Source organism: Malania oleifera, chromosome 12 (assembly GCF_029873635.1).
Source record: "Malania oleifera isolate guangnan ecotype guangnan chromosome 12, ASM2987363v1, whole genome shotgun sequence".
NCBI lineage: Eukaryota > Viridiplantae > Streptophyta > Magnoliopsida > Santalales > Ximeniaceae > Malania > Malania oleifera.
Genome location: NC_080428.1, coordinates 11,616,913 through 11,627,577, shown reverse-complemented (window position 1 = coordinate 11,627,577; position 10,665 = coordinate 11,616,913). Strand labels below are relative to the sequence as shown.

General features: G+C 37.3%; 1 protein-coding gene across 1 annotated transcript; it reads left to right on the top strand.

Annotated features, from left to right (window-relative positions):
- The first annotated feature begins 5,882 nt into the window (after window positions 1–5,882).
- LOC131145078 (uncharacterized) lies at window positions 5,883–8,165 on the top strand. The gene has a single exon (XM_058094142.1). The coding sequence runs from the start codon at window positions 6,307–6,309 to the stop codon at window positions 7,684–7,686; it is 1,380 nt and encodes a 459-aa protein (XP_057950125.1). The 5' UTR covers window positions 5,883–6,306; the 3' UTR covers window positions 7,687–8,165.
- Window positions 8,166–10,665: the final 2,500 nt, after the last annotated feature.

The following is a 10,665-nucleotide window of genomic DNA, read 5'->3' as shown; positions in this document are numbered from 1 at the left end:
GTTAAGGTCAAGATGGATAGGTCCTTATACAATTGACAAAGTTTTCCCTTTTGGAGCAATAGACTTGAAGGAAAAGACAGGGAATATTTTTAGAGTTAATTGTCAGAGATTGAAACACTATTATGGAGAACAAGTGGAGAGGAATTATGCATTTATCCCTCTTGGAGATCTTAATTGACGAAGATTGAAAAGTCTAGCTGGAGACGTAAAGCAAGCGCTTATGGGAGGCAACCCAAAGAATTTTCTTTCGTTAATTCTTTTGTTTTTATTACTTTATTTATTTAGTTATTCATTTTTTAATAATTTAGATTTTTGATGCAGGTTTATTTAGCATGAATAAAGAGTTGAAATTTTAAATCTTTGATTGATTCACCAAGAAACCAGGGAAGCTCCTTTCTTTTCTTCAATCTTTCTCACCTTTGAATTACAATGAGGACATTGTTTAGTTTAAGTTTGGGGGTGTGATTTGGTCTTCTTGATTGTGGGTTATGTTTATTTTTCTCATGGTTTTCTTTTCTTTTCTTTACTTGTGATTTTATAAGTCTTGAGTTGTTGGATTCTCTTACCAAGCATGTATTTTAGTATGATTGAATTCTTTATGACTCTGAAATTTGTGATTGAAAATGGGATTGAGAAATATTTTCAAAAATTTCATTTATGTCAAGCTAAGTTTGGTGGGTACTTTGATTTAAATCTTTGTCCTTGAACATAATTGAGCACAGTCATTTTTTTTTCCTCTATTCCATTTTTCTTATAAAGAGAATGAGTAGAATTGATTGGGTCAGAGGAGTTCAATCTTGCTTTGCTCTAGAATCCGTTGATGGATCCTTGAGGTGAAATCCTAGTTGATACCAAATATTAGAGAAATGATGTAGACAATTTTTTTTTGGGTCATAACCAAAACAAGCTTTCCCAGCCGTCCTGATTATCATGCCATCATTGCACTGTGTATTTCCATAGTCAACCCCCTTGAGCCTCATATTACATAAGCCTTTATTTGTTCTTTTAACTACATAAACCATTCCCGTTCTAAGCCTGAAAAATCATGAATTTACCTTTATATTTTGAGAAAATACTTTGGTGGAAATTTACATTTAAAGAGAAATTTTATTTTAAAAAAAAAAAGGAAAAGGAAAAGAAAAGAAAGAAAGAAAGAAAGAAGACTCAATAAGTGGAGTATGGATCACTTCAGATTTTGTTGAAGGAGTTCTTGATACTACTTCATTGGTTACAACAACAATATTGTCATCAATATGAGCATAATGTCGAGAGAGAGTTATGGTTTGAATCTTGGGGATATCTCTTTGATTGTTCTTTCCACAAAGTATTTTTTCCAGTTTGCTTTAATTTTCCTTATCCATTTCTTTCGTAGCCCTCACCTAGTGGCTTGTCAATTACAACCTTGATTAAAGACCTTTTAATCTCTAATTTTTGCATTTGACTACATTAGTGCAGAGGATTTCTGAAAATTGGACTTATGGGGCTAAGTTTGGAGAGAATTCTTCTGGTTTCAGTGTTCTATTATTATCTAAATTTGCTGGTGGTTTTGAGTTAAATTGACTTTAGCACACACGCACACACACACACACACACACACTTAAGGTCTTAACTTTAGGTTGAAGTAAACACCTAACTCTTGCTTGACAGATAGCTAAATTTTGGATTGATTTTCCTGTTATCTTTGATGTTAAAAGAGTAAGATATTAGTGATGAAATCTAAATTTAGATCATAGTTTGTTGAGTGATGATACTTCTCTATAGGGTCTAGTTGATATTGTCTATAGTGGTCTTTTATTTTGTTTTTTTTTTTTTTGTTTGAGGAAAAACAACGTTTTAAGTTCGGGGGTGTTTGATGAGTGACATAATTAGAATAAATTATCACTTCTTAACTTTAAACTTTAGCCAAATTTTATTTATTTTTACCGATTTTAGGTCTCATTGCGGTCATTTAATTTTATCGCAGATTTGAAGAAAAGAAAGAAGATTCTTGAAAATTAAATCCGGAATTTAAACATGAAGCAAGGCCGTGAGCCATGCATGCGTGCAGTTAAGTGAAGTCGTGGGGCTGCCCACGTAAGGAACCATGCAAAGGAAGGTCGTGTACATGCTGGAGGGTTTTACTTATTTGAGGGTTTTAAAAAGCAATTTTGGACGAGCAATAAAAGCAGGCCGCATGTGCATGCATAGGGGCTGGCTGGAACCCGTGCATGGAGGGCCTCGGGTAAATGGGCTTCTTGGGCATGCGTTGGGCTTGATTTGACCTAGCCATGCACAAATAATAAAAAAAGGCTGCTTAGGGTTTTCTTAAGAAAAAAAAAAAAAAAAAGAGGTCCTTCTTTTTGGCTTTGGGAGGCGGCGCTAAAGAAAAAAAGGAAACACGCACAGTAGCTTGGGGGAGTGGCTAGTTGCACAAAAGAAAAAAAATAATTATTGGGGGAATAGGAAGGCTGCACACAACAGCTGGGACAATGTGTGATTTTTCTGCTATTCTTTAGAGAAAAGAAAAGGTGGTGAACTCATTTATGTGAAATTTAATTTTTAGCATTAACTAATTTTCTTTGTTTTAGGAAAATGGTGTAATCTAGTTTTAAACTATACTTGCTTTTCTATGCTAATTTGAAGTAATGATCTTCTATGTTCGACTGATTTATTACGAGCTTATTGCTTTTGATTAAATGACCATTAATTAGATGATTTTAATTTTGTGATTTGCTATCGAAAGGAAAATTATAGGATAGATATTGGATATTTCAGCATAGGTAAATATAGAGATCGAAAGACTTGTGTGAACTTATGTAGTATTAAAATCGTGGGCCTTTTGACATTCTTACTTTATTAATTTGTATACTCTTATGTTAAATAATGAACAAAAATAGTTTCCAATTGACTATTAAAAGAGGCTTTTGGGAAGAATTGGAGATTTACTAGCAAACAGAGAAAATGAAATCTTATTAGTTAGATGAGTCAAGCATAATAAGAGATTAGGTGAAATTGATTTCCTAAAAGTTTTCTTTCTCATTAATTTGATACTTGACAAATAGTTTTATTTTCTTTTAAATAGTTTCTTTAAAGTGATTTTATTTCAGTTTGCATATACAAAAATCTTAATTTCTTTTCTAAATAGAGTCAAAATTAATATAATTTTGGTACTTGACAAAAGTAAGTTACCAATCCCTGAGGACGATACTCTTCTCATCACTTTATTATAAAACTACGATACTGTGCACTTGTAGTTTTGCACCCAACACACACACGCGCACGCGCGTGCACACACACGGATATATATATATATATATTAATATGAATACATATATGTTACACTTATATGTATATACATGTGTGTAGCATATATATATATATATACACACTAAATACTATACACATATAATATATACGTGTTAATGCACATACCATATATATATATATATATATATATATATATACATCCATGCATGTATGCCTCCATGTACATGCATACATACATACATTATACATTCATGCATATATGTCCATGCCATCATACATCCATGCCCTCATGCATATGCATACATGCATTACATGCATCACCCAACATGCATACTCCACCATGCATACATCATCCATGCCTCATATTTTCACATACATCCACATGTATGATCATGCATACATGCACCATGCATCCATATCATTCATGTATGCATACATGCACCATGCCCATGCATATGCATTCATTCATGCATACAACACATACCACACAACCGTGTGCGTGTGTGTGTGTGTGTGTGTGTGTGTGTGTGTGTGAGAGAGAGAGAGAGAGAGAGAGAGAGAGAGAGAGAGAGAGAGAGAGAGAGAGCCACCCCTCGAGTGAAGAGCCCCTTTGGGGCATTTATAGACAGACAGGGTAGAAAGAGGGGAAGTGGGGAAAATTAAATTAAATTTTAAAAAAAATAAAAGGGTACAATGAGAGAGAGAGAGAGAGAGAGCCACCCCTCGAGTGAAGAGCCCCTTTGGGGCATTTATAAACAGACAAGGTAGAAAGAGGGGAAGTGAGGAAAATTAAATTAAATTTTAAAAAAAATAAAAGGGTGCAATGTAGCTCCGACATAGTCGTCGGAACCACAATGATAGTGCAACGACAGAGGCGACAGGGAGGCAGAGGTGACAGTATAAAGAGAAAGAGGAAGCGTGTTGGGGGTGGGGGGGGGGGGAGGTTGTATGTCTTAGAGGATAGGGGGATTGATGAGCTACTCAACCACCTATTGGGGAGCCAAATAATGATGGTAGGAAAAGGGGTTGATCGATCGCCAAAGTGGTCGATTGACCGCCTCATGTTGTGTTTTTTTTTTTTTTTTTTCTCTTTGCATTTTTTACCTAATTTTTCATTTGTTCAACTTAATCGTTATTTTAATGGGTAAAAAATGACTATTGAAGACATGTAATTGATCCCTCGTTCTGTTTGGTTGTGGTTACTTATTTGGTTGTTTGGTTTATGATTGCTTTTATGCACTGTTTGGAAAAAATAATGCTTTTGAACATAATCTTTAAAATCACAACCATTTTAGCCTATCACAACTAGTTTAACCTTTTTTGGTGTTATATTCAGTAAAAGGGTCACTTAGTTTCATAATTAAAAATTATAAAAGTTAAAACTAAAGAGTAAAATGAGAAACTTAAAAAAAAAAAAAAAAAGTAAAAAATGAACCTAACAACTTATTTGGTTAATATTTTTCAAACCTAAAACAAATGGAAACGCTAGTTGAACTCATACTCAATTATATCTTTGAAACAAAGAACAATTAAAAATACAAATAATACTAATACAAATTCAAGAATAAAAATTAGAAATATTCTAACAAACAATTAATTATAATTATTACTCTTTAAATTCACTTTGTAATGCTCCAAAGACAATCCTATTGGGCATGAGAAATAAAAAAATGGTAAAATGATATTTTGAATGATTTCAATTAAGTTTTTTTTTTTTTTCAAATTGTTAGAAATTTTATAAATATTTTTACTTTAATTATTCTAAATTGGCATAGTTATTTTAGTTTAAATTTCATTAAAACTTTTGTATTGAATGAGTAATTTAATCTACAAAAGTCAATTTTAGATATTAAAGTACTGTAATAATAGGTTCTTACGACAAATGATAAACTATAAAATCTAAGTTTTAGTTTTTGTAGAACTAACAAAAAAAAAAAAAAAAACTAACTAGCAATAAAAACGGAAAATAGAAAATCCAAATAATATGAGGGAATTACAAATTCAGCAATTTTAATCTAACAAAAAATTTTATAAAAATTTAACCCAGGAAACTACAAATCCAACCTCGCAATACAAACCCTAAATATACTCCTATCAAACATCACACCAAAAGATTAACGAAATATTTGTAATTTTTTTTTCTTCACACATCGACCAAAGTATAGTTTCTAAAAACTAATTTCAATGAAATTACCTAATGCAAACTTCTCTAATAAATAAGTAAATAAATAAACTATGCGACGATCGGTAAGGATCCTTCCACATTCAATCCCAAAATTTATGCATATTTTCTCACAATTCTCACTTTTAATCGTGGAAATGTAACAAAAAATAATTTGGAAGAAATACGTCAAGATATTCCGCATATTATTTTTTTTCATTGAATAAATGAAAAATAAAAATAAAAAAGAGTTTCAATGGCAAGAATTAATCGAGGTATATGGTAGAGGAATGGTAGTGGGGCAGGGCATTCTACAATTGAATTGCGTGAAAGAAAAGGAGACACGAGGCAGAAATCAAGGCTTAGAAACATATGATAGAGATTTTTTATGTTTTATGTTGAAAATTTGTTTTGCGTTGAAAATTTTTATCATTTTTTTTTCGCACTGAAATCGAGTTTTAGTTATTTGATTTTTTTTTTTTTGGATATAAAATAGTTCAATATTATAAAAAGTATTTTTGCATTAATAAAATAGTATTATTTTGAAATTATTTTTTTAAGAAAAAAAAAAATCCCAAGTTGGTTGCTGTTCCGACTTGGTCCAAAGCTGTCAAAAGTTATTTTGTTGAAAAATAAGGGGCACGGGTATCTAGATATTTTTTATTTTTATTTTGCCGTTGGACACCTTCGCTCCCTCCCTCCACTTCACGCTACCATACAAACAACATTTCCAAACCCTAGCTACGCTATGCTATGCTATGCTATGCGGTAACAATCTCTCTCTCCCTTCTGGCGACGTGAGCATTTTCTGGTGATGTGAATCCGGAGATCGATCCTACTGTTTTGCTGTTCAAAATACTGTGCATTTTCTGTTTTTACAGCACTGGACATTGCCGTTGATGGCTTCAGCTTGTGTGAACGACGTGGGCATGTCCTCGGAAAGCTTCCTCGACTGCCCCCCGACCTACCCCTCCTTCGGGTGGTTGAGCCCCAGAATCTCATTCAGCCGCGACTTTCCTGACGAAGAATACAAGGTCACGGCACCTAACCCTTCTTCTCAGCCTCAGCACTCCGCAGATCCGCCGGCCGTCTCAGATCCAGAAGCTTCCGCCAAGGACGTCGGCGATTTTGAGTTCAGGCTTGAAGATCCGGTCACAATGCTCCCCGCCGATGAGCTCTTCTCCGACGGAAAGCTCGTGCCGCTGCAGCTCTCGGCGACTCAACCCGCCGTGATGACGTCAGCGGCATCGATCGATATCAGATCGCCGGAGACGGTGAAATCTGGCCGGAGAGCCGAGGCGTCGGGTACGGACTCGTACCTGTTGTTCTCTCCCAAGGCTCCGAGGTGTTCGAGTCGATGGAAGGAGCTCCTAGGCCTCAAGAAAACCAAGCACGATAACCACAAAACGACATCGTTGGCTTCTTCTTCTTCTTCTTCTTCTTCATCGACTGTGCCTTCAAATAACACCAACGTCGCCACTAAATCTATCAAGCATTTTCTGCAGAGACACTCGAAGTCCTCGTCGTCCTCCTCGTCTTCTTCATCTTCGTCCTCCGACGGGTCTCTGAGTCTCCCATTGCTTAGGGACACCGATTGCGAGCCAGTCTCTATGTCTTCTCTGTTGCTGTCCACTTCTTCGTCGGGTTACGATCACGAAGATTTTCTTCCCCGATTTTCCCTGGATTCGGACAAGCCAGTAAACCCGAGCGCAGTTTCTCATGCCAAGAATCCGAATACAAATCTAAACCCAAACGCGGGTAGAGTAGTAGTAGTGAAGACGGGGAAACCCAGGGCGGGGGCGTTGATGGAGCATCCGAGTAATAATAGTAATAGTAATAACAATGGAACGAGGATGGGACGGAGCCCAATGCGGCGAGCGGCGGAGTCGGGCGGGGCGGGGAGCAGGGGAGTATCGGTGGACAGCCCGAGGATGAACTCGTCGGGGAAGATCGTGTTCAGGAGCAGCTTAGAGAGAAGTTGCAGCAGTCCCAGCAGCTTGAACGGAGGACCGGGGCCGAGGTTGAAGCAGCACATGAGGGGAATGGAGAGATCCTACTCTGCAAACCTCAGGATCACTCCCGTTCTAAATGTCCCTGTGGTGTGTTCCCTGAGGGGTTCTTCGAGGTCCGGCGTCTTTGGGTTCGGTCAGCTCTTCTCTTTGCCCCAGAAGAGATCGGAAGCCGGGACAACAAACGGAACATCAGCAGCAGCAGGAGCCGCAGCAGGCAACCGAGGCTTGCAGGGTTACGGCGGCCGGAATCGCATGGATCGAACTTGAAGATGGGTGAAGAAGGAACTTCTAGTTTTTATTTTATTTTTTAGATTTATTTTTATTGGTTATTAATGGAGCAATACCACCGCATGATCGAGATCGATCACAACATTTTCACGTTGTGGGGTGAGGGTTCATTTTCTGTTTCTGTTTCTGTTGGTTGTGCGGATTTCAGATTAGTGTAAATATGTATGCAGCGGCGGGGGGGATGGCTGTTCTCTCTTATTCTAGTTTCTGCTGCTTCTTCTCTTCTCCTTGTAACTTCGTCTGGCTCTAGCTTTTAGCTGTTGCTTTTTCTAGTGCTTCAGATTTAGGTCTGCATCTCTTACTTGCGGTAAGCGCTTTGATCTGAAATGTGTAAAGGAAAAAAATTGTGGTTGGAGCGTGAGGGGACGTGCCTGAGAAGAGCGTGGGACCACGATGGGATTCTAGGATTTGTTAAAATTAAAAGGCATGCAATGTGCTATGTGGCGTGTTAGGGCTTATCTTCATGTCTCTTTCTGCTAACATGAATTGTTGTTTTTTATTTATTTAAATTGTAATAATTTATGGGTTTGAATTTGTGGTGGGCGAGGGCGTTCCGTTCCGTTCCGTGTTTGGGAAATGACGCCAAAACAGAGTCAGTGGCGCCAGCCAGGCCCCCTCTGCTCTGCTGATTACATTTATTTATTTGTATTTGCACGTCAGTCTGTCTGCACCCGAACCGTCGCCTTTCCCTTTCCCTTTCCCTTTCCCTGTTTTATCTATTTTCTTTATTTACCGTCACTCTCCCCTTTTTTAAGGAAAAAATTCTAAATGCATAGATGATAGTTGGAAACATCAAGTTTTTTCATTTCTTTAGTTTTATTTTATATTAAACTATTTAATAAAGCTTCCATGACAACTTTATTTTTATACGTCTTAAAACTCATTGGATGGTTTAGTGATTTTTAAACAAAATTGGTTGAATGGTTTAATGATTTCGTTGAATGACGTGTGACAATCAAAACTCGCTGACCATCCAACGAGTTTTAATAATGTCTTTTTCAAAAATTGCTACTAGTGAGTTTTGCATGCTTGCCCAAACTTCTCTTCTCCTTTTCTTTTCTTTCTTCACATGCAATCGCAATGGTCTCATCACCAACCCTCCTAGCCTTCGCCCTCGTGCTTTCTCTCCCTCTCCTCTTCCTGGTTGGCCCTACGTTCCTCCCTCCCAAACATCTTCAAATCTCCCCCTTCGACAAGCTCGATGACCTCGCCCTCTTCAACCGTGCCATTGTCGCCTCCCTCCACGCCCCAAAAGCTGGTTGGTTGTGATGATGTTAATGGAGCTCGTTTTGTCGGAGAACATTTTGTGTGTATGTCGAATCCCATTTACTACAATAGTGCTAGCCAACCAAGCAGGGGATGTACACCGCTTGAGACGTCAGACACGTCTCGTTTTGAGATGGAGGGTTCTTCTTGTGACGACAAGAGTGGGCAAAGGTCCCCAGCTAGTCCCTTGTCGGAGCTGATTACGACGCCTCAATTAACTCCGATGAAGAAGCTCCCGACATATGGTTGTTTTACAAAAAAATTGAGTTGATTTCATAAAATAAAAACGACTGGGCGTCCCTTAATGACATCAACCAACCATCTGCGGGGAGCTTTTTCATTGGGGTTAATGGAGGCATTGTAATCAACTTCGACGAAGGACTAGTCGGGGACATCTGCCCACTCTACTCCTCGTCGAAAGAACCCCCCATCTCGAAACGAGGAGACGTGTCCGAAATCTCGAACAATGTACCTCCCCTGCTCAGCTGGCCAGCACTGTTGCCGTAAATGGGATTCGACATGCACACAAAATGTTCTTTGGTAGAACGAGCTCCATTAACATCGTCACAACCAGCCGGCTTTTGGGGTGCGGAGGGAGGCGACAGTGGTGCGGTTGAATAGGGTGAGGTTGTCGAGCTCGTCGGAGGGCTAGATTTGAAGATGTTTGGGAGGGAAGAACTTAGAGCCGTTCAGAAAGAGGAGAGGGAGAGAGCATGTCGGCGAAGACTAGGAGGGTTGGTGATGAGAACATAGCGGTTGGATGTGAAGAAGAAAAAGAAAAGGAGAGAAGTTTGGGCAAGCATGCAAAACTTACTACTTCATGTAGCAATTTTTAAAAAGATTTTGTTTAAAACTCGTTGGATGGTCCAACGAGTTTTGGCTGCTATGCGTCATTCAGCTGGAACCCCTTTTACTTTAAAATTCGCTGGATCATCTAGTGAGTTTTGTTTAAAAATTGATGGATCATCCAACGACTTTTGTTTAAAAATTGTTGGACCATCTAGCGAGTTTTAAGACGCATCAAAGTGAGAAATAAACTTCCTACCTAACCTTTATTAAATATTTTAGTATAAAATAAAATTAAAAAAGAAAAAAAATTCGAAAACTTCCCTTTAAGATAGAACTTTAGTCCATAGCAAATATTCTATTATCAACAAGACAACGGTAAGATGATGAACACTATGTTCAACTGTCCAAATAATATAATTGAGAATTGTAAAGAAAAAACATTTAACTACTACTAAAAGATTAAAACTAGATATCTTTTCCAAAATACCCATGGCTAACCGTAAGTATCCCTAAATTAGCTTATAATTCTATATCTCAAAATTTGTAAAAAATAAAAATAAAAATAAAGCTATTATGTTGACCATTTGGCAAACATGTTTATACACATTTAACTATTTAAGACTATCATTTGGCAATGATGTGAATATGAATACGAGCATAAAGGAGATTTCTTCATTTTTTTTGCAAGCCTTATCATTTTTGAAATTTATAAAAATTCATTCATTAATATGATTTAGATTGAATCATCCATGGTTTGCCTAGCTGTGTATTATTGGTTTAAGTAATTGCTTTTATATTTTAGTCAATCGTTTGTAGACGTGTTTGGATTTCTTTTGGGGAAAATAAAGGGGATTTTAGGGATCTAACCTTTTTTTTAAGCTATGCATAATCGTCATGCCTTTG